The sequence below is a fragment of the Papaver somniferum genome, chromosome 1 (genome assembly GCF_003573695.1).
Source record: "Papaver somniferum cultivar HN1 chromosome 1, ASM357369v1, whole genome shotgun sequence".
NCBI lineage: Eukaryota > Viridiplantae > Streptophyta > Magnoliopsida > Ranunculales > Papaveraceae > Papaver > Papaver somniferum.
Window position 1 is genome coordinate 164,741,401 of NC_039358.1, and position 24,323 is coordinate 164,765,723.

At 36.9% G+C, this 24,323-nt stretch overlaps 2 protein-coding genes across 2 annotated transcripts; one reads left to right on the forward strand and one right to left on the reverse strand.

The window, feature by feature from the left end:
* Positions 1–6,532: 6,532 nt before the first annotated feature.
* Positions 6,533–12,824, forward strand: LOC113306717 (putative nuclear RNA export factor SDE5). Its single transcript, XM_026555634.1, has 12 exons — positions 6,533–6,681; positions 7,678–8,373; positions 9,496–9,521; positions 10,019–10,096; positions 10,553–10,620; positions 10,784–10,989; positions 11,580–11,656; positions 11,748–11,804; positions 11,897–11,964; positions 12,059–12,165; positions 12,245–12,306; positions 12,491–12,824. The coding sequence occupies exons 2-12, from the start codon at positions 7,692–7,694 to the stop codon at positions 12,629–12,631; spliced, it is 1,572 nt and encodes a 523-aa protein (XP_026411419.1). The 5' UTR covers positions 6,533–6,681; positions 7,678–7,691; the 3' UTR covers positions 12,632–12,824.
* Positions 12,825–13,162: 338 nt separating this feature from the next.
* Positions 13,163–18,791, reverse strand: LOC113306710 (choline transporter protein 1-like). Its single transcript, XM_026555621.1, has 10 exons — positions 18,301–18,791; positions 17,058–17,428; positions 16,585–16,730; positions 16,053–16,236; positions 15,523–15,596; positions 15,325–15,438; positions 14,524–14,880; positions 14,002–14,265; positions 13,683–13,910; positions 13,163–13,562 (listed from the first exon to the last, which is right to left on the reverse strand). The coding sequence occupies exons 1-10, from the start codon at positions 18,498–18,500 to the stop codon at positions 13,368–13,370; spliced, it is 2,133 nt and encodes a 710-aa protein (XP_026411406.1). The 5' UTR covers positions 18,501–18,791; the 3' UTR covers positions 13,163–13,367.
* Positions 18,792–24,323: the final 5,532 nt, after the last annotated feature.

Below are 24,323 nucleotides of genomic sequence, written 5' to 3' on the forward strand. Positions count from 1 at the left end.
AGTGGTGGTAGTGGTAGTGGCAGAGAGTTGGTGGCGGAGCAGGTGGTAGAAAAGGTGGTGGTATGGCGTCTGCACAGGGTATGGAGGAGGAGAGGTCGATGGAAGAAGGGGAAGGGGATGTTTGGTAGGGGTATATGGCTCGGATGTTATGGTGTTGAGCGGTTTCAGCGAGGGAAGATGTTATGCGATCTGCGCTGTAGGATGAGAAGATGGTAGGTAGATCTGACGGCGATGCGGAGGCAAACGATGAGCGACCGTCGGATGAAGGGATACAACGAAACGAACGGCACTTGGTGGAGTTAGGTACTGTAGTGTAAAGCGGAGATATCAAACTTTGATGCACAGCAAGGGAGCGACCGTAGGATGCTTCTGAGAACTGTTCTGACGGCTGAAAACGCGAGCGGATATGGATTTGGGTTTTAGGTTTTTGGGTATAGAATATGGGTTTGAGAAATGAGTTTGGGCTTGGGAAATCTTGAGCCCACTTCTTCTTTAAGAACAAATCTTCCTTCTTGAGCCCATTTCTAGTCTTTTGGGTTTATGCGCACCATTCTTCGCGGCTTCCTTGCGTAATTTCTTCCGGCTTTTCACTACTTTTATGCTCTTTTCGCTCCGCAATTCATCCAAACTTTATTTATTACCTAAAAATGCAAAATTAGTTAATAAAAATATTTATTCTTGAAAACAAAGAAAATACAGAATATGGGATAAAATGTAGAATTAATGCACAAAAGATGAGTTAAATGCCAACAAAAAGATATAGAAATAAGCACTTTTTAGGACTCATCAGGGTGTGAATAGCAGTTGGCGTCTGTGGGGTGCAAATAGTAAAGAAGGTGTCCCTTATCCAAAGTGGGGGTCGTTTAGCAAATGTCCTCCGGGGTGCGAAACCTCATTTTTCAAGCAATATTCTCCACGAGAGCTTATTTCCTTGAAAAGACTTTAAACAAGATTATTAGTGATAAAATGAGTCCTGCCTAATGTAGTTATGGGTGAAAATGCATCGCACTTTCGTGCTTATCAGCTTGACCCAACTTTTGAAGCTAAGAGAAAATAATCTCAATTTGGAGTTGTCTAGGTCAGCCAACGAAGCGTGCACATTCATAACTTGTAATCCCGTGCAAATTTTCAGATTCCATAAACATGAGTGTGGAAGCCATATCTTTCTGCTTGTATGTCCGATTGACGTTTCCTTTTGGTGTGTTGTGTAAGAGACATAGACGAACATCTTTCGTTGAGGAAACATTATTCCATTCCTCACCTATCAGTACGTTTTTTTTAACTCATGGCCTGAAGTGTGTTGTATCTCATTTGTAGAGGTGATGAGAACATCTTGTAAAAAACTTTGGATTGTGCCCGCCAGTCATGCAATCTTTGGGAAGACTTTCACGTGAACATGTTATCATGTCTAGACATCTTGATATGAATCATTAGTTCTTGGAGAAGTCCGCTTCATGTGTAACACTTCAGAGAATGCTTAGTTGATGAAGCCCTGTCATAAGGATGTTGCTCCTGAGACCGTTGTTGATGCTGAGACCATGGATGGATTTTCCTCCAGATATCCTTGTTGATACCGATACTTCCAGTAAGACTTTTATATTCACGAAATACTTGGTGGGTTGAGCATCCCTAAGATGAAGGTGTACTGGGAGTTCAACATGAATTCTCCTGAACATTATGACTTTACTATGAACTGGCTTCGTCAGTGTGTCGACGTTGTTGCGGTAGATAGCAGTAGCAGTCTTCATTCTGGATGTGATCGGTGAAGAGAGGAATTTCCTCAGTCGTGCAGGGATTTGTGATGTAGAGAGGTCCCATTGAATTTTGTTTCATGGAATCACATCAGGTTGCAGTGACTTGTTATGAGGATAACATTTGTTAAAATATATTGAATTGATCTTTCCAACAAGCTCAAGTCCCCGGTGCATCACTCATTCACTTAGGAGAATTGAAGGAGTTTGTAGCATCCATTGATGAGTGATGTTGCATCTGCTTCAGAAGTCTTATCATGGGATAATGAAGACTTGTCGATTGTAGTTAAATTACACTTCGATCGTGCTGGTGTTGAATCAGCGTATCATCGTCGATATATTTGTGATGAATCTAGAGGCGTCATTATTGAAGGTGTACTCTTTGATTGGGAGTACAGTTTGAAGGCTTCTGAATAATGTAGCACTCATGAGAGTTTTTTGACTTTCAGTTGGCCTTGGAGAAGTAGATGATTGAAAGTTGTAGGGATTTTCTTTTGGTTTGATAGATTCAGTTGCTTAATCCAAGGAGGAATTGAAAATAACGGACAAGTTAAGAAAATCCTAAATGCTTCAAACCTTAGATGCTTGAACGTCGAAGCCTTACATCCCATAAGCGTTGAATGTCTTAGGCTTGACTATCTCGATCCCGAGTATCTTTTATTGATTCAACACTCCTTTCGTTGCGGTAGTGGGATTCAACACTTGAGCAGACTTTATGATTTTGTAGCACACATGGACACTCCTGCAAGGCTATGGAGATGATTTTCCCAGGCTTGGACATCATCTCAGTAATGAATGTCTCAGTGAGATGCTCAATTATAGAGGTATCATATTTAACCACTTGGTAAAATATTAATGTGGTGAAGCTACCCATTCATAACGTCTTGCAATAGTAAAGTTGCTAGAAGAATTGAGTCCTCATGCTAGGATAGCATGCGAGGAAATAAATGACATTGACATGTGAGGAATGAAACTTTCCCGGGTGTGGAACCTCTTGATTAATGTTTATGCATCTTTTGCAGGTATGGCTGTAGTATGAATGCCATGCTGGTATGGGTGCTGCCAGCATTGTATTCATACCCCGACCATGCCCGCACCGAGCTTTTTCAGCTGCAATAATGGAGTAACACATTAGCACTTGTACTTGAGTATTGGGAGTGATTGTATGTTGAACTTGTTTACTTTCTTGGGTTGGTTCTTCAAGAAACTCTCCATGCTCATAAAAATCGTCATCTAAGGGTGTTGGTTCCACAAATAATTGCAATTGTGAATCATTATCATTTACCGAGGATTCAAGATATATTCCTTGTGGTAGTTCAAATAAAGATTCAGCATCAATTCTCTCTTCCTATCATCTACCATTTTCACCCAAAACCTTTCTCTTAAAATTTTCCCTCTTTCTACTCTCAACTCACGCAAATAATACACTAATCATTTATCAAATAATCTCATAAATTTCCTAATTATAATTAACCACTAAACCTGATTAGTGAATGGCAGATTATGAATTAGTTAAAATACATAGATAAGGGGTGACCCTGATTTGATATTTAAATCCCATTTTTGTCCTTTTCCTCTATCCCCCAATTAGTCTCACTATCCTCCAATCGCGCGTTCTAATTAAAGAGCGTGTACAGGCGCATTCAATATACATATCAAGAGTATTAAATGTTACTCTTTCAACCACGATTTTTGCTCTCCTCGGATCTCATTTTGCTCTACCTTAACAAAAATCTAATTATTATGTCGTATAATTGGACCTATACTAAACACCTAACATTTGAATACATCTCTTAACATTTGATTTAAACGCACCAAACGGACCTGGGATTGAGAATCTCATTAACTCGCGTCTTCGAGTGCAATACACGCTTCTGAGGTTTGACTTAGTTAAGTTAAGCTCATGAATGCACCGTACCATTGACATGCATTGACTCATGTGTAAATTATCAATGCTCTAGGTGTAAGTCATCAATTCTCTAGAAAAGCCAAAATTTCGATCACAAACCCCTTTTTTTTCTCTCTCTCACTTCCCAAAAATAACCGTATTTCCCAAAAATTATCCAGGAACTTTCATCTTCACCAGCTCCATATTTCTAATTTAGATTTGCTCGGTTCAACCGGGTAGATCTAGAAAATCTTAGCAAATATATATTTTAATACTATGTAATTACTATTAATAAAACTATAATCCCTGTTTAGGTGATTATTATGTTCCTTTTATATTTTATTTTAGTTTTATATCTGATTGTTTGTTCCAGACAATTAGATTTTCTATTATATATTGCAATTTCATACAGCCTTTTAGGCGTTTCCAACGATTCTCATAATCGTTTCCAACACATATCTGAGGGCGATCTACATCGACTTGACGAAGATCTACATGTGGATCCTTGGCGACAAAATTTGATCGCGATTTCAATCAATTGTGCTAATTACTCCTCTTTAGGAGCATCTAGTCTTATTGAAGACAATAATTTCTCAATTAAGAAGAATATTGAAGAGATTTTCAAATGGTGGATTCATTCTCAGGCCATCTCTAAATCGAATTCCTCAACGAAGTACATGTTTATAATGCTTTTGTATTTTAGTATTTTTTTCATGTATTTCAATTGGTATGTTGTATCTCTTTGATGTAATTGCATGTGTTCATGGCTTCCAGTTGGCCATTGTAACCCTTCTAACCTCAATTAAATGAGGTATTTGAAATAAAAGTTTGGGACAGTAGCCCCTGATTCCTGCAAAAAAAAACAAAAAAAGCCAAAATTTCATTTAACAAACACATCTTGTCCTCTGCGCTCGGTGTTCAACAAGGTGATCCGCTTGGCCCCCTTTTGTTTGCTCTGACACTTCACCCCCTTGTAAAATATATTGCTTCTCGCTGTCAGATGGATTTGCACGCTTGGTACCTGGATGATGGCACTATCATTGGAGACACGATGGAGGTTGCCAGAGCTTTGAGCATTATAGAATCTGAAGGACCCAGTAGGGGCTTACATCTCAATATCAAGAAGACTGAGGTTTTCTGGCCCACGCTTGATCCACGCAGCATTGAGGTAGGCGTTTTTCCCCCCGATATTGACCGGCCTAGCAAGGGAGTTAAGCTGCTGGGTGGTCCTGTGAGTTTGGATTTGGACTTCATGAGCGACATGGTGCTTAATAGGGTGAACAAGACTATCCAGCTTACGTCCGCTATCAAAAAGCTCAAGGATCCTCAAAGTGAGTTGTTGTTACTCCGCAACTGTGTCGGTGTATCCAGGTTATACTTTGCAATGAGCACCACCAATCCAGAAGCTCTGCACCTGGCCTCTGACCTCTTTGATGACCACTTATTCAGATATTTGAGGCTTCTAATCACGGGAGATGGGCGTGGTTTTGGACCTTTGCAACAAAGACTGGCCACTCTTCCTATCAAAGATGGGGGACTTGGTGTTTATACTATGGCCGATACCCGTTCCTACTGTTATCTCGCCTCCCAGAGTCAGACTACTGCAGTGCGGAAGACAATACTTGGTAGCTCTTTCTTAGCGGATACTGGGACTGCCTATCAGTTGGCTCTTCTGAAATTTATTCAGGTATATGGTTTGCCTTCTTCTTACCGCGTCGATGACACTGCCCCCCCCCCCCTCCATGCATTCTCTGGCAGTCACTTATTTTGATGCAGTTAAGAAGCATATCCCTGTCCAATTTACCTTGTCTGCAAGAGATTCCATTCTGTGGCAATGCAATCAGATCAAACACGCTCAAGACTACCTCTTAGCTGTCCCTATCAATGGGTTGAATCAATGCCTTGGTCCCAGACAGTTTAGAGCAGTTGTTTGTTATCGCCTTGGTATCCCTTTGTTTGTTGAAGATGGTTTGTGCTCTTGTTGTAATAGATCTATGGATATTTTTGGAGACCATGCATTACATTGTGCTAATGACGTGGGGTTGAAGCTTCGTCATGATTTAGTTCAGGATGTTATTGCGAGTATTTGCTACAAAGCTGGTGTTCCTGCACGCAAGGAGGTCTCTTTGGGTTTTTCTTCGGTATCTGGCAAGGATTTACGCCCAGCGGATATCTTTGTTCTCAACTGGGAAAACGGCCAAGATGTTTGCATGGACATCACAGGTGTTTCACCTTTTACTGGTGATGGAGTCCGTTCTTTCATTCCGGGGCAAGCTATTTCTAAAGCAATTGCGCGCAAACGGTCTAAATATTTGAGTGAATGTGATTCGCATGGTTATGGTTTGGGAGTTTTGGCTTCACCACCTTAGGGGAACTCAGTGAAGACATTGTTTGCTTTTTCAAGCGTTTGAAGAACTGTTTAGTCAGTCATGATGCTGGTAATGGTCTAGGTAGTTTTATTTTCTATAGATTGGGTGTTGCTATTCAAAAAGGGTTGGCGCCCAGCTTGTTGCTCGGATGCCAACTAAGTACGATGTTACAAAGGTTTAATTAAAGTTAATTGTTATAATAAAAAAATATAATCTGATTTCTTTTGTATGGTATGAAATATATTTTTTATTTAACAAATGTCGAAGTACTTCCTATTTTGGATCGTTGGATAAGAGACCTGAAGATATCTTACCCGCTTATTGCTGATGGACATTTAATGACTAAGTTACCCTGAAAGCGACTACGGAGAGAATGTGGAAAGAGCGCGAACTGAATCTTTTGCTTTTATTGTCTGTTTCATATAATATATATATATAGATATATAAATGAAACTAATTAAAAAAAAAAGTATTGAGCTTTTTTTTTATCGGAAACAAGGATTTTGTGTTGCCACCTAAGCCATTTCTATAAATAGGTGAACACGGCGAGGCACAATTATTCAGTTGTCTTTCTAACTTCTTTAGGAAGATAACATTTTTCAGAGAGAGAGAGAGAGTGAGTGTTAAACCTGTTCCGGTTTGAAGTTTCAACCCTAAAACCCTCGTGAAGAAAGTAAGAACCTGTTCTTTCCTTTTCAGATTTTAGTTTCTGAATCTATATTTATTTGTAGTGTAATCGCATTATAATAGTACATCTGATGATATCAATTTGGTATTTCATTAAAATAATTTATTACACATTTTGATTCTGATTTTGAAAGAATTTGACATCAAATTATATGCATGTGTTCAGCCGAGGAACAATTTAAGTTTGGATTTATAGACTGTTTTTACTCTGATTTTGCTTGTCTTTTAAAACAGAACCTAAGTTTGGATTCTCCTAGTTTAGTCGCTTATGCACTTAGATTAAGTGTCAGTATTGTTGATCGGAGAAGACTTTGTGTAATTTGTAGATTTGTTTCTCTTAGACTAGAATTTCTCTTTAGTAAAATGAGTTTAGTGGTTCAATTGATTGATGATATTGAGAAATTTAGGTTTTCTCATGGTGATTGGTGACCTAATTTGTTGACATAGACAACATTCATTTGCATGGTTTGGTTTGGAAACGGAGATGCAGAGTTATTTGGACGGTCTAATTGTATGCTTGCCGAAGAAAAAATAGACAGATTATTTAGATTGTTGGCCAGGATAGTCAACCGGAAAAGATTCTCACTTAGAACACTACCCAAGTTCATTTTGATAAAAGCTTTTTCGGGATTGTCTTATATCATTTTTTTTTTCTTTATGTGTATGCATTTGCTGATCTTTAGAAGTTCGTAATTGGAGAAGAGTAAGAATATAATTTTTTTTGTCTTATCCTAGCGACATGTGCTAGTTCATGATTGAAATATCAGAATTAGGCAATTGGTTGTGTTCTGTGATTTGATGCAGTTAAAGTGTTTGCTATAAGTCTAAATCCAAGTCATATTGTATGTTCATCGTCATAATTGTTGCATGTATACACTAGTGCAGATTGAGCCATCCCATTCAGTTCATATTCAAATGAAATGAGTAGATTCATATTCATTTACATCTTAATTATTTTTTAAGATTTTGTTTTCTTCCTTAGGTCATTAGGTGGATATGGCTAAAATAGAAGCATCTTCTTCTCGTACATTGGACTATGACTTGGAGGAAAAAAAAATATTGCAAGGGTTGATAGATGCATTCAGTTCATCATTCACTCTCAGGGAGATCTGCTCTGCATTTTGCAAGGCTGGTCGTAATCCAGATATGGCTGCTGAAATTCTTTATGATTGCGAGGGGAACAACTCCGATGCACCTGTCCCTATTACATTTGAAAGGGAAAAAAGAAGTACATCATCATCAGAACCCTTGCCTGAGAGTATTGCTATCAATTCTAAAGGATCGAAATCGATCCCTATCACATCTGAAAGTGAAACAAGACGTACATCACAATCAGAACCCTCCTGTGAGAGTGTTGCTAACAGGTCAGGTTGTGCAGACAGGAATTCAAAAGGATCAAAGCCAAAAAAGCTGTCTGTTTCCATTGGCACTGTTTCAAGTGTTTTGGGTAAGGGGTATGCTGCAACCAACACATCGGCAAATGTTCCTGTGAGAGCAACTAAACCATTGAAAGTGGACATTAAGGATTTTTTGGTTGATGAACTCATAGATAGAGATGTTTCATCAGATTCTGCAGCAATGAAGGACCAGATGCATACGGGGATTGAGGAGTTCGTTTTTAAAATGCTAGGAAATGATGGGTTTCAGCTTGACATGGATGTCATTCGAGAAGTTCTTGGTAAACTAAACTTACCTATGCTCTTTCTTGATTTGTCTTGCTTCTTAACTTCTCTAGTTTAGGCTTGCCGAAGCCATGCTTTCATTTTTCTCTGGAAATTAGTGTCTTGTCAGGCTTGGTTTATATAACGGTTTTCAGCAGCAAATGAAGTACTGTGTTTAAATGTTTTTTTATCTATCCATTTTACCCTGCTTTGGTATTTCTTATAAAGTCCTTGCCATTTACTGCATTTGAGGCCAAGGTGATGTTTGTTCTTCTTCTTAAATCAATTCCTATTTTGCATCACTGTGAACTTCCAGGAAGGGACACAGCAATGTACTGCATAAATTGAATTGTAAACTAAATCCCAGGAGGGGTGGTCCTTATAATTTTTGTGATTGGGAAACTTATTTTCTACTGTTGGGCTAGCTTACTTGTTGACGAGTTCGGGGATGTATCGATTTTCTATTGAGAGCAACAATGGAGATGTTTCTATTGTTGGGCTTGCTTACTTGTTGACGAGTTCCATGGGTTGGCTTATGAGAAAAAACTTTAAAATCTGCCACGTTTTTTTGTTCATTTCCTGCCGAGTCATTGCTAAACTGGAGTCTGCTATTAAAAAGTTTTGTTTCACTTGTATTAGTATGATCTTTTCTTTTGGGATAGTTATCCATGAAGGAATCCCACTAGGTTGCTCTGTCATGGTTAGTGGATAGTTAAAGCAAATCTCATAGTCTTCCTTATTATTGTAGCAAAGCTTCATTGCGCGAAACATGACACTAGTACATGCATCGCTAATATAACCCCTCTTGTTTATTTCAAAGGCAAACTCCCCGGAAAAATTCTATCAAATAATATTGCCAGTTTCAGCATTCAACACATATGCAATTGATTCCCTCACCTGTTTGTAGAATATGGATTATGCATGTGACTAGCTTTTGTACCGCACCTATTCGTTTATTCAGTGTGATATAACAGCATCTTATCTTTTACTGTTTGTTATGTATGTCTTAAACATTAAATTATTTTTATCTTGCATTCCTTGTGCGCCAGATGTATATATGCTTTAAGTTTCCAAATAATGCACTTGCATATTTGCATGGGGTAAATTCTCTACTAATGAACTTTCAATGTAATTTGCAGGTGCTTGTGGCTACGACGCAGAAAAGGTGTAATACCTCGTCTCCTATTAACTTCATGTTTTAACCTAGCTTGATAATTTTTGTATGATTTCTTTAAAAATGAAACATCGGTCATATTGAAGTGCATTTACTTAGGATAATAATTACTCTTTATCTGAATGAAAGGTTAGAAACATGAGGTTGCTATGACTCTACTGCAATATAGATCCCGTGGTGCCAACCTCATTAACTATTTTATTTTTTGATATGTTTGATTGTAATGCCTTTTGTTTTTGGCTCTGTTGGGGACCAATATTATGACTTTAATCGCCGCATCATTCAGGTAAATGCTTCTTTTGAACTTGCAACATCTTTCTACTATCAGTATCATTTGCATGCCTATAAGAACGGTCTTATCTTTTTGAGTACTGTATTGTTTTCTTGCACAAGTGTGTTAAATGTCGTGTTTTCACTTCATTGGTCCACATTATATGCAGTTTTTGGTAAATATGTTTTTGAATTTACAATTATCTTTTGCAACGTAGAGCATGGAAAGATTGACAGATCTTTCAGCTTTGAAGATGAAAAACGATAAAGACATCATTGGCAGTTCCACCCCAAAGGTAAATCTACTAGATTTTCATGGTCATGATTAAGTTATTCAATAGTAACTCCTTATACTAGTTCCGGTCAACTAGGAAAAGGGTATCTGTTTTACCTGACAGGGTCTGAATATTATTTCCATCATGTTAGGCCTTCGCTACACTATTTGTCCTTGTGTTCTTATTCTTCTAAGAAATTAGTTTTTATGTTTTCCCTCAAAATTAACTTTAAGAAAGTAATATAGTTTGCTTATTAGGGATCATTTTGAAGGATGGCAAGCTTAAGGATGTTTATGAATCGAGAATCGTAACCATTTTCATCCAAATCTTTGATTAATCAACCAGTGGTCTCTTTTCCGCTACACTTTTATATGTTAGGATGTTTGTGTAGGATAGTTTATATTACTTCTTGCCCTACGTGCTCCTGGAAAATCAGTCTATGGTTTGTTGTCTGCTTATTCACAGTCATGTCCACAGATTGCAGAATCTTCAAAGTTAAAGTCTTCCTCATCAGAAAGCTCCGAACAGATGGACTTACGCCAGAGGTATGTTTATCGTACTAGCTTAAGAATCTTCTCTTAGTTTTAGTGGTAATATGTATTCTACTTCATTGGTGCTAGAGGAGTAACTTTCTCATTATTTTGCAAAGGATTTTATTCAAGCGGATTTACTAACGAGCTAATTAACACTTGAAAATGAATCAACTAGCCGAGACAAAGAGAGATATGATCTTCAAAAGGAAGTGTTAGCATCGCTGTTTAATGTCCCAGAGATGATTGATGAAGACCCTAAAAGAGTTAGCATTGGTCGACGGGTCGTGCAACCAAGGCCAGGGCGAAAAATTGTAACTGAACCTTATAAAGACACTGAGCATTCGACTGATTTTTTAAAACCACTTCAAGAGAGTGATGATGGTACGTACTTCGATCTCTGTCCTTGATGCTTCCATATCATCTTTTTGTTTAGGCAGTTCCAGGTACATTTTGCAAAACCACAGCTTTTAACGCTAAGTTTATGTATTTTGTGACTTAAATCTGCCTACTGGTTTCAAAATTCAAATTGTCCATTTCTTTCTCTCTGATGTTAAGCGACTGCGGTTGAAAATTGACTTCATATATTGGGAATATGGTTGCTACAGTCTGATTTCACTCACTGGATTGTATCTGTAGAAGCATCCTCAGTTGATTTTGGAGTTTATATATTTTGTGACTTAAATCTGCCTACTGGTTTTAAAATTCAAATTGTCCATTTCTTGCTCTCTGGTGTTAAGCGACTTTGGTTGAAAATTGACTTCATATATTGGGAATATGGTTGCTACAGTCTGATTTCACTCACTGGATTGTATCTGTAGAAGCATCCTCAGTTGATTTTGGAAAATCTCGAGAAACATTATAACATATAATGTCACAACTCCATATCCTATACTTTATGTTTGAAACATATTTTTATTTACCCGTCGTTTTGCTAACTTCTTCATACATCTTTGATTAATATGATCGTGCAGAAAAGGACGACAGGCATAAAGTCCTTCGTAGAGTTGCAACGGAGCACTGGACCACCATGAAGGAATATTTTAAATCCGTAAGCAGCAAACTCCAAAATAATAGTAGAAAACTTAACGGTTATTCCTTGATTGAATATGAAAATTTACTAAATGAGGTTCTGCTCACAGGCGTTTGATGCATATGCTAAAGGAAATCTTGCCTTGGCTGAACAACTTCGGGAGGAGGTATGTTTTTTAGTTGTGCAGATTGCACACTTAAATAGTTAAATTCGATTTCACAGCTCAAAATTCTAAGATGAAGAATTTTGGATGTCTAGGGACAAAGTTACAATAAGAAGGCCCGAGATGCGGATGAAATGTCCAACCAACTGAATCTCGTACAGAGGTTGGATCCCAATATCTTTTACTTTCACTGTTAATTCCTGTCAGAGAGATGATAACTGATAATGAAGCCACTGAAATAAAACCGGAAACTGCAGAGAAGAGAAGGAAAGTTATGTGACGCCTGTTGATTTGCGCGACTTTGATAAAGGGGAGGCAATCAGTAAGATGAAGTTTTATCTTAAAACCCATTCTGGTATCCCGGGTAGGTAATTCACAATGTTAGATTTATAATATCTTGATTTATTTAGTCCTGTGATGTGAAAAATCTTTTTTAACCTCAGGTCATCACCTGAAGGTTGTGATCGATGATGGTGATACTAAGAAGGCTTCTCGGAGAAGAAGGGTAAGAGAGTCGATTTGTAAACTATTTAGTTAAAAATTTCATGCTTCATTTGCAAATGGCTTGGGTCATCGTGCTTACGGAAAATTTCCTTAAGTAGACTTAATTAAATAAATTAGACAAGATTTCTAGTTATACCTGAATTAACTGAAGTTCATTCACTGATTGAATTCTTTCCTCTAAGCAGGTGCTGAAGTTGTTGGAGAAGGAATCTATTAAATGGACTGGGGAAGGAAATGAGGGAACCATATGGATTCAAATGGATGAAATAAATCCGACAGAATTGAGCTTCTATGGAGAGAAAAATGCAAGTGATGATGATGAATGAGTAGTTCTATCGGGGGAAGCTTAAGACAAATTGGTAAGACAATGGGATTGCTTTTGGTGGGTGGAGATATTTACTAAACATATTAACGTACTTGAAAAGAAAAAAACAGCTAGTGTCTGAATCTTTCAATATGAGTTCGAGCGATATTCTCCGTTTCTGTCGCCTCTTGTACTCTAACTGAGAACTTGTGAAAGAAATTATAGAAATCCAAAGAAAGAAATGTCCAAAATTCTTCCTCTTCTTTTTGATATAGATGTTAAGTCATAAATATATGAAAATACTGGTAGTGACTTTTCATTATATAGATTATGAAACTCAACTATATTAAGTCATAAATATATGAAAATACTGGTAGTGACTTTTCATTGCCAATGCCATCTCTCTCCCTCCCTCTCCTCTCTCTCATGCTTTATGGTGTCAAACTTCACCACCGATTATTCTTTTAGTTATTCAGTGAACTGCGATCCTTCTCTCTGCAGACTTTTCCAGGTACTCATCATAATGAGACAGGATCACAAGGAGACACAAAAATAAGTAAACAAGAGGAGATAGTAGAATTTTGAATTAGTAAAACAGTACCGTTACTCATTAGCCAAAACTACCATGTCCTTCACTGGACACTGGATTTGTATATCATTCGCTACTATATATACAACATGGCCTGATTACAATCCCAAGCTTTCTAGAAAGGGGTTGGAACAAATGTTGGAGACAGAAGAGACACCGAAGTGGTCTTTCAAGAGAATCCCTGGGTGAGTCTCTGCACCTCATTTTGCTCGTTAAGTGTTTCCATTAGAAGCGGGGGAGCGTATTGAGCAGTTCCTTGATGTTCCTCCGAATCTTGGCAGAATGATAGAATTATCGTATCAATTGACATCTCCACCACAGCAAAGAAAAGAGAAGCAACAACATAACCCAGACACCAAGTGACCTGCAGTAACATAGTCAATGAGAAATTTGTCACTATTAGAACATATGTCGCACAAAGTGTAAAGGTAACTGGATGCATCCATAACCCTATTGTTTTTGGATTAAACTAATAGAAGCATACCAAAACTGGGAATAGTGGAGAAGAGATTTTGTTATGTGCAGATTTGTATTTGTGAGTATCCAACATCAAGAACGCAAATAGGGCACTCGCGAGACTGACGCACAACTTCCCTAGGAAAAGAATGACATCACCAATGACATTCACCCTCCCAATTCGAAGAATATGATCCATAATCAGTCCTGTAGCAATTGCAGAAGATCTAAAGAAGCTCTTTCCAGTTATCGCAATCTGTGCGTATCGGAAAAAATAATCATTAAAGAAAAGTGAGAAGTTCAAACTTTGAGGTCATTACTAATGGATACACATTCTAAAAGCTTACCATTATATAGGCATTGCGGTTAACAGATCTGACAGTCCAATTGATACACCCAAGGCAGCAACCAGAAGAACCAGATCTCACTTTACCAATCCATGATGTTTCATATGTGGAATCACCACCCTTCAGCTTGCGACGAATTGATTCAAGCACATAGCGGACTGAAGCAATGAACGATACAATCAAAGAGCCAATGGCCACAGATCCCAAATTGTAACGCATCAGCCGTTTCATTGATGAAAATACTGGAAGAAATGGAATCTCTTTCTGCACCCCAAAGAAAAATCACATTAGATTTAGAAATAATACTAAGATATTATCCTAAGAAATTCGAAGTTGCAAGTGGCACCAAATTTATAGTACCCAAGAAAGTTTCCACACATTTTCAAAATCGGAGAACCAAACTACAATGACATTCAGTCAGAGAAGACTTCTCCTATCAAACGTTTCTTCATATGTGGGTGAGAGTTTACGTGTGTGGGTGTTGAATTTTAAACTCATAAAAATTCAAGTGCAGCTCCTTACCGACGTTTGATTACGAGCCCAATAATATGAAGCCACAGAACCCGCAATAACAGTTGCAGAAAAGGCGATGAAAAACTGTGTGGCCCAGTAGCAGCCAAACAGATGAAATAAGATGGCAATAGCAATATGAGGAGTATAATGGATGCTGTAACCGCAGCATCTATCACACATTACTTTTTTAGATTTGAGGTCATAGGCACAACAATCAGATTTGCAGTCATTCTGGAGGATCTGACCGGAGCTAAATAAATGAAGAGCTGCTGAAAACCAGAACATGTAGAATATTGCAAGGAGAGTATACGGCATGATAGGGAATATTATCAGTGCTTGAACTTCTCCAATGACCTTTGCAGCAACCTGCGTGACAAAATAAAAAAAGGGTTAAGCGTTGCATTATATTAGAGAACTCCATGCATTTTTGATTGGTCGCTGCAACACACTATAGAAATATAACTTCAATGGGGACGATGCGAGAAGTTTCTTCACATGGAACTACTCATCGAAAATCATTCATGTATCATTATATGTGGGGACCAATGAGCAAGGTCTTTTCACTTTAACTTAATTATCTATACTCGAATTTAAGAATTAGTCTGGGGAGTAAGCGTAACAAGTGCATCCATCCAGGTAGAAAGAAACATGGTGGTGGTTCCCAAATAAAAACAAGGGCACCAATGGAAAAATAAGGGGTATTTAAATAATCCTCCCAACAGACTAGAATGTGGACCAGAGTCCTTTTCCAAACTATCCAACTCATCAACTCAGCTTTGTCCCATTGAACCGTTTTGTAATATTACATACCTTCAGTACAGATGTTGCCATTAGGATCCTTCGGATAATAGCCAGAGACGACAGTACCGAAATGGCCATTACAATGGTCATAAAAACAGCAGCTGCCCTGATGTGATTTTGTTCCTGAGAATTTAGAAAATATTTAGTGAAACGGATCAACGAAAGAGCAACTCAACCAAATGAATCTAAGTGATTATTTTCACCTACCCTTCCAGATACATGAATGTAGGGATCATCCTCACCAATGATAGGGGTGATTGCATCATTCCCAATCCATCCAGCTAAAAGATGATTGTCGAAAGGTCAAAAATAATCCATTTAGATTCAAATATACCACGCATTACATTATCAAAAATTTCATTTACAAACTAGAAACAGTGGATAGACATTTGTCAGATGGGGGAGTTCCAACAAATGTAGAAGGTTTTCTATGCCATACTTGTTCCTCCCACAGTGTTATATAACCAGTAGCCCCTGAATATTTTGTCAATCTCCTGATACATCCAAGTGGCTCGTTTTTCCATTGTGCAAACTCAAGGTATATATATATATAATAAACTAAACGGTAACAACTTCAGAATATGTAACATACTTCTACCTTACTGGGATCTAATGAGTTTTTTACACAATCACGAGATGTAACTCAATTTTTTGCCCATCTCCGAGATGCCTGAATCTAAATCATAGGATAAAGAAGAAACTGAAAAAGATAAACTATAAAAGAAGATATTTCTGACCTTTTAAGTAGTAAAACATTGTGACCGATATGATAAGAACATTAAAGACTGCAACTGTTATCCATGTCATTGCAGCAACAAAATACTGAATCATCAACAACCAGAAAACTGACAAAAAAAGTGGCAGGATGCCTCCGCAAACAATCAATACTCCCCATGACTTTCCAACATCAGCTACATATCTCTGCACAGAAAAAACTTGCGGAGTCAAAAAATTAAAAGGAACAAAATGAATGATACATTAGTATAAAGAACATGTACATCCAATTAGCAGGACTTTACATTACAAATGTCAACATTAAGATCTATGGCTCAAAGATCACACCACTAACCAAATGTATCTTTATCGAAGTGTTACCTAAATATGGAGTGCATGAACATAACATACTGAGGAATCTTTTTTCATTTTAAATGCAAAAGTGCAAAAAAAAAAAAAAACATTTGCTTTCTAGTGGCAGTTCTGTGAGTATTTTAGACATCATGCAAATGGCAAAATAACAAGACTGGGGTATAGTTTAAGAAAATTTCCAACCTTTAAGACGGCCGATCTAGAATTGATGGACCTGTGGATAGCCTTATCTATTATGATTGACTGATTGATGCTTACTCCACCCATCTGCTGCCATTTCATTAAAGACGCGTTTGATGGGCGTGCAATAAATTGGCAACTCCAATGAACTACGAATGAAAGAAAATAGAGAAGACAGATGAAGTATCCACATATTTAACTTAATAACTTAACAAAAGAACCAAAGACTAAAAGTTGATAGTACCAAATTCAGAGTAGTGTTGACAACATGGCAATTAGTAAACATATAATGAAATTCTATCGATCTATTGCCATTCCATCACTAAACAAACCAGTTGGAGTTTTCTACCAAATTTTGACAAACTAAGTAGCCATACGAGTAAAAATATACCCAATAAGGCAATAAGCAATAATCTGGCTGCTTGACAGAAGTGTTATTTATATAAAACTAGGACAACAGGATACGCATGACTTACCATTTACACTTGGAAATATGACAGGATAGCAAGGACCTTGAAGCTGAAGGGAGCTGTTCCTCATTTCCGGAGTAAGATCCTCGTAATAGTCATAATTTTTATTAATCCAGACATCCATCGAGTCCTTATCTGCCATTTCTCCTTCCGGATAGTCACAGACCCAATTAAGAGAGTTAGAGTCTTCAGATGGATACGGGCACTCCATCAAGCAAATGCTCCTCGCGTCAGCTAGCTTAAATTGGCTGTTCTTTAGACCACTTTCATATACTTGATTTGAGTTTACCCAGTATTTAATTTGCAATTCACGAAGATCAGGATTCCCATGCTTGTTCCCACAAACATTTCCTTTGTAATCCAGACCATAATTCAGTCTGCCATCATAAGTAAAAGCTTTATCAGATGTTAAATATAACAGTAAGTATTAAGAGGTAGTTGCAATCTTGTATGCATACACTGGCACACACCAAAAGAGAAAAGGAAGCATACAAGACAGTGGAGAACAAACAAATAAATTTCGACCATCAAGCACGACAAATATAACCGTTCACATTAGAATATCTAGCTGTAACTAATCTGGCATTCAAATGCCCATATAATCTGTAAATTGTATGTTGCACCTTGAGGAGCTCTGACCCTAAGGCTGAAATGTGGCATATATATGAAGGTTAAATTCCCCAAAATTAATTTGAGTTAAAAGGGTTTAATGCCCTATTTACTTAGAAGAGCTAAGGAATACTGGATGCAACCGAAGAAAGCGAACCATTACCAAAAATAGACTAAGATTTTCAAGTTGAGGGTAGCTGCACTGATAATGAACCAAACTGATTGAGAGATTTCTTCAATACACTTGAGAGAAACACTTAAACCAAGTGAGCTGACACATTCAAAGGCATGGATAAACATCATAACTTAAGAAATTAACCTACCCAAATACCATATATAGGATTTTAATTTTCAAATACAAAACACTGCCTCTAGGTACAGCGTTGCACACGAAAATTGGCAATTTTTTGAGAAGGGAGGTGCTTGTAAAACCAAGTTAAAAAGCACAATTACACCAACAATGCTCAGCAAGAAAGTCATATAAACATCAACAGATCAGAAATTTGAAAACCCATCTTACAACGACATAGAAAAACATTGCAAAAACTCAAAACAACAAAATTGGCTAGCTCCAAAGAACTAAAAGAACACTCAAACAGTATAAATCAAATTATAAAAATGGAAGAAAGAAAAAAGGTACCTTAATGGGTTTCCTTGGTTAAATCCAAAGCTGGAATTAACAATCATAGCAATCCAAAATGCAATAAAAAGAACAAGAAACACTATATCTCTACACTTTCTATTTCCCTTAATGATCCCACGCATCTGAGCATCTCCATCATCTGATGTAGTTGATGATTTTGGATATCTCCCTAAAATTGCCCCTAATGGACCACCCATCTCTCTAAGAACTCAAAATCCACCTCCCCAGAGATACAAAACAGATGAAACTTGAAGTGAGAGAGAGAAACACACTGTTTAAACCCTCACCAACAACTCAAACCCAGACCTACCAAAGAGGAAAGGAAGATGAGACTTTTAACTGAGAGTAGAATAAGCAGAGAACATAAAAATGAGGAAGCTTATATATATTTATTAAAAAGTAATAAGAAAAAAGAAAGAGCTTTGGGGGAGAAGATGAAGAAGTAGATGAAAGAAGAGCTTTTAAGTATGAGAGAGTGTAAAACGGGATTTTGATTTTAAGATTTCATTTTGTTTTCTCAAAGTTCATTAATTAATGTTTTCTCATTGGAGATACAAAGACAGTGCGGTCCAAGTAGGATTGAGGTTTGCTTTTTTCAGGACTTTGGGGACTCCATCTAGGGCTGCACAACGGGGAAGGGTGGGTAGGATATGGCCTATACCCGCCACCCTATCTGTTTATTGGCGGTTAAGAAAATCTTTACCCGCCACCCTATCCGCCAAATAGTGGATAGGATAGGATACGATTAAAAAACTGGCGGGTAGGGTAGGATTGACGGGTATGGGTAGGGTATGTGCACCTAACTCCATCGCTTCATTGGATTCGCATTTTCTATCTTTTTAGCTTGGCTTCACTACAACCAACTCGGCTTAGCTCGAGCTATAAGATTTGGATAGTCAATTGCATAGGCCTGTCACCTGTGCCACAATAGGTCTCCTGACGCTTGAGAAAGATCCTGCTTGGTTTGAGCTCGGCTAAGTCAAAAAGTAATTTTCCCGGAAAATATCGACAGTAAAAAAAAAAGGAGGCACACACACACATGCGTAAGTTTAGGGTGGCAGTGGGTAAGAAATTGAGAAAGAAAGACAAAAAGCAGGTTTTGTTGTCTTGAAAAATGGGAATAGAAAAAAGACGAGGGAGGAGGACTGGAGAAGAAAATGGTCTTTCCTTCTCCATCACATGGGGATCGTCATTTACGTAGGTCCCCACCAATATGAAGCACCTATCTACCGTACTAGATCTCATATTTTGTCGTAGAGATATTATTTACGGCTTTAAGCATTTCCATGGGCGGGGAGGTCATAAAAAAACATGTCATACATTTAAGATTTTTTCCACCAAAATTTTATCTCTAGCGTAAAGGTTAAAGTCTCTGGGAAATGTGACATGGTTATAACTTATATTGGATGGAATAAAAAGTCTAAATAAGACCATCTCCATAATCTTGGGTCTAAGTCCACGTCATCGATTTGTCTCTATGTTAATTTAAAAATTGTAAGATTTTTTTTATTTTTCTAAAAATTTTGATGAATCTCGTACGTTTCATTCATGATAAAAACAGAGATTACATGGACTTCAAGAACATCAAGATCAAAGATCGAAACACAATTAAAAGGTATTCACAAAGAGTAATCAGTGAAGAGAAGTAACGAATTACCAACAAGAGTACCAAGCAACCCGAAGATTGAAAGAATGGTTTTTGGATTATAATCCAACTATTTTGATAAGGTTTTTTCTTCATGAAAAAGAGATCTACTCATAAAAATATAAGAGTAATATGCCTAAAGTGTTGAATCTTGATCACCACACTTGAACTTTCATCCAAAATCTCTATTCAAATTACAAAGAAACGCCATAAGAGCGCATAGAAAATCTCCATAAAGGAGAAGACATAAACAAAAAGAGAAAAAAAATCCACAAGAACACCATAAAATCTCCTAAAAACAATAGAGATTGAAGCAAAAACTAAAACAAATCTAACATAAACTTGTAGTTGTCTAAGAAAACAAGAAAAAGTAAAGAAACATGCTCAGATCTAGCCCGAAATGGATTAGATCTGAGCAGTAAGCTTTAGTGGTGGTGGGAGGTTTTTTGGGTTTTGAGAAGGAACTAGAGAAGAGAGAGAATATTAATCATATCTAGCATTTGCTTAATCAGCCACAAAAAAATTGTTAGATAAAACCCTGAGGATTGGGGATGATTTTTGTGTTGAAATGTCCTAATTTTATTTATTTTGTGCATATGTGAATGACCTCCATAAGAAATGTGTTATTTTAGACCTCCACATAGGATGACCTCTACGAGCATCTCCAATGCAAGGGGTAGAGGTCTTAAATTAGTATGACACATAGGATTTAATACTTTTTTCACCAAAGTTTCATCTCCAATGCAAAGGTGAGGGTCATAGGTAAGATGACATGGATAAAGTTGGGTAAAGGAGAAAGTCTAAATAAGACTTTCTTCATGACCTTGGGCCATAAGTCCACATCATCTTTTGTGTCTAGATTTAGACAAAAAGTGTAAGATAGGACCTTGGAGATTGGAGATGGATTTTAGGTAGAGAACATTTCTCTTTATTATTTTTTGTCCTATAGTAAATGACTTACAACCAAAAGGTATAAATAAGACATCCACATAGGATGACCTTGACCTCTAGCATTAGAGATGCTCTAAGGGTGATGCTCTTAAAATATCATGACACATAGGATTTAAAACCTTTCCAAGCAAGTATTCATCTCCAATACAAAGGTAAAGGTCATAATAAAGACACATGGCTAAGTGGGGGTAAAGGAGAAAGTCTAAATAAGACTTTCTTCATTACCTTAGAGCATCTCCAAAAAAAAAGGTGGAAGATTTATTTTTTAATGATATATGGGATTTTAGAACTCCATTTTAACTAAATCCATCTCCAACAGTAGGTCCAATAAAACAAGAGGGGTGAGATACTAATTTTGAAGGTTTTAGAAGAAAGTCTTATCTTGACCTTCGGAATGACTTTCCTGTCATATTTTTTTATATTTATAATTAATTAAAATACAATCAAACAGTTAAGATTTCATCATATAAGGTTTTCTAAGGGTCAAACCTCTATATTATTGGAGATGGTTTATTCGTCATCGGATCCTATATTTACTATATATGCAAATCCTCTTAAATAATGGTCTTAAAAAAAATTCCACATTGGATTTTTAACACCCGCTACTGGAGATGCTCTTAGATCTTAAGTCCACATCAACTTTTGTCTCTAAATTTAAATAAAAAGTAGTATTAGATAAGACTATGGGGATTGGAGATGAAAGTTAGGTAAAGAGTCTTTATCATTATTTATTTCTGTCATGTAGTAAATGACTCACAACCAAAATGTGCAAATAAAACCTCTACATAGGATGACCTTGACACCTAGCATTGGAGATGTAGATTTCATGGTCATTAACGGAAGATCAAACAATTCTGGATGCCTCAATAAATATTTTAAAAAAATGAAAGAAATCGGGGTATATTTTGTGTTTTGTAGGGTGCTTGGACGACAAAAATGAATAAATAGAAAGTAGAGTAAATTAGCATGGCTAGTTTTGGGCTTATGTATTTGGGACCTACTAATTTCTTCTTCCAATTTATTCGAATGGATATGGGGTGTCTAAAATGGGTGAAAAGACCAATATAGGCTCAAACTATACTAATCCTAAACTCATTTAAATAGAAATCCTTTTTATTTTCAGAAATTTCTAAAACACAATAAACTTTTCATTTTCTTCTAATCTTCACAAATATTCAAACCCTAATCAAAAAAAAATTATAAGCTTTTGTCAACACCGATTTGTAAGGTAAATCCCCATCAAATCCGTTATCTTAAAACTCATTTATTCATTGGTTTAGGCATCTAAAACATAATTTTTTACAAATCAGACTCTTTGATTCTACCTTGAATCGGTTTATATTGAAGCATTGTTCTTTGCCTCCGTAAAGAACACGCAACATAATCGACTTATAGGGTGATTAGCATTTACCGATTATGGGTAAAATCAGAATATAAAAAAGTCATAATAGGAATCGATTTATAAGATCATTAACATAAATTGATTCCTGGTATTTTTAAGTAACATATTAGGTCATAGGAATCAGTTTCCTCATATAACGATTCTAGGATTTGATTTCTCTGTAGAGTTTTATACCCAGAATCGTATTACATATATCGTTTTATATACCGATTGTGCAACATCGGTGGCTGCGCAGTTGCCTAATAAACCGATTGTGTCATGATTTCATTTTTTTGTAGATATGGACTTCACTTACTTGCGTTTTTTTAATCGGTCCATGGAACAAGAGGATGGTGCCAGGCAACCTGAGGTTGTACATAGAAGTATGTACAAGTTCGTCTATGGTAGGAGACCAAGTTGGAGCAGACATTGGCACTTGCTGACCAACTTGCATTGGAAGAGCTCATTAGATTTACCAGAAGGAGGGATGAAATCGCAACTCGGAGGGAATACAATACATATATGAATGTTTTGTATGCAGAAATGGAAGTTGTTGCTGATGTTGCTGCCAATGTAGGTGGTGTTGTTGCTGCTGCAGCTGCCAATGCCGATGATGTTGTTGCAGCTGCCAATGCCGGTGGTGCTGGAGTTGAAAATGTTGGTGGTGCTGATTCCTGATCTGAGATGATTATAATCTAAGTTTTAAGTTAATGTTCTAAGACTTATGGTTTGGGTAATTATGTTTATGGTTTGGATGATCATGTTTATATTTATGGTTTGTATTATTATGTTTATGGTACAATTATGATATGCAATGGATTTATGGTACAATCGTTTTATCTAGGTGTTATGTAAAATCCGATTCTTTAAGGTTTAGAGAAGTCAGTTTCTTGTATACTTTTTTACACACAATCGGATTACGTATGAGATAATAAGAACCGACTACGGTAGGTGGAAAGTTCAAATTTTTTTGTTGATTTTCAAAACTACAATTGGTCATAGTGGACAACCGCATATACTCCCAAAACTTTCTCATTTTATTCGCTCCTACTCCATATACGATGTTAGAGCATTGCCCGGTTGAACCCACCAACCGTTGGTATGTCAAGTTTGGTTGTCATATTATAGTATCAAAACTCATTTGGATTCGCTTGATTATTTACTAGAGTCAACTTCGTTTAGGTTAGACTAGAAATTCTATGAATGTTAAGACGTACAAGTATTACTCGGAAGACCTAAAGAAAGCGAAGAAGTAACAATTGCAACGAAGACACCATCCTTCCTCTTGAGGTTAATAATATTGACTTGATCTTGTTTCCATTCCTAACGTATCTTTCAAGTCGCTTTATATTGAATACATAACATGCGAAGTTATATTTATGACACTCTAGTGATTAGACTTGGTCATATCATTATGACCAAAGTATCAAATAATAATATTACGAAGTATAAACGCTTATCTTTTGGAACTTCGTAAATACGACATCAACATAATCTATGTATTTAGTTACTTGATTATGTGTAGAATATAGGTGTAATGTCATCCTAGAAAACTATGTATTATTACATTAGTTTGGGGAAGTAGGTTTATGAACTTGTTTCATAATCGAAAGGGAAATCATGCTTGTGTTGGTCCGGTTCTTTATTGAATATCTTTTGGATGACCAATATTAGATGAAAAGGTAGAACCTATCTTAACTCATGTTGAGAATTGAGGTATAACCGGTGATAGCCTATAATGTGTAGTGTTGATACATGAAAAAACATTACCCCTTAGCCGGGCTAGTGTGCGCTTAAAAGGGAGGTAAGTCCAATGTGAGACATGGGGACTTGGGGACTAAGCCCAAGTCCACTAAGAAAGTGCCTATTAGATGGAAAGGACAAGGGAGGAATTAGGAGGAAAGAAGGAGGTTTATTAGAGAAGGAATGACATTAGTAGTAATTAAAGAAGTTTAGGACATGTGGCATGATGCCATAAAAAGAGGGGATTTTGGAAAGTCTATATAAGAAAGGACAAGGTACAATGGAAAGACAACTCTCTCT

What these genes read in the sequence shown, in the direction of transcription:
- LOC113306717 (XM_026555634.1), top strand. Translation starts at nt 7,692, where the DNA reads ATGGCTAAAATAGAAGCATCTTCTTCTCGTACATTGGACTATGACTTG. An exon ending in CAGATGGACTTACGCCAGAG is followed by an intron (nt 10,621 to 10,783) that starts GTATGTTTATCG and finishes TGAATCAACTAG; the next exon opens with CCGAGACAAAGAGAGATATG. An exon ending in ACTTCAAGAGAGTGATGATG is followed by an intron (nt 10,990 to 11,579) that starts GTACGTACTTCG and finishes ATGATCGTGCAG; the next exon opens with AAAAGGACGACAGGCATAAA.
- LOC113306710 (XM_026555621.1), bottom strand. Translation starts at nt 18,500, where the DNA reads ATGGGTGGTCCATTAGGGGCAATTTTAGGGAGATATCCAAAATCATCA. An exon ending in AATGTTTTACTACTTAAAAG is followed by an intron (nt 15,597 to 16,052) that starts GTCAGAAATATC and finishes ATCATCTTTTAG; the next exon opens with CTGGATGGATTGGGAATGAT. An exon ending in TGGCAACATCTGTACTGAAG is followed by an intron (nt 14,881 to 15,324) that starts GTATGTAATATT and finishes TTTGTCACGCAG; the next exon opens with GTTGCTGCAAAGGTCATTGG.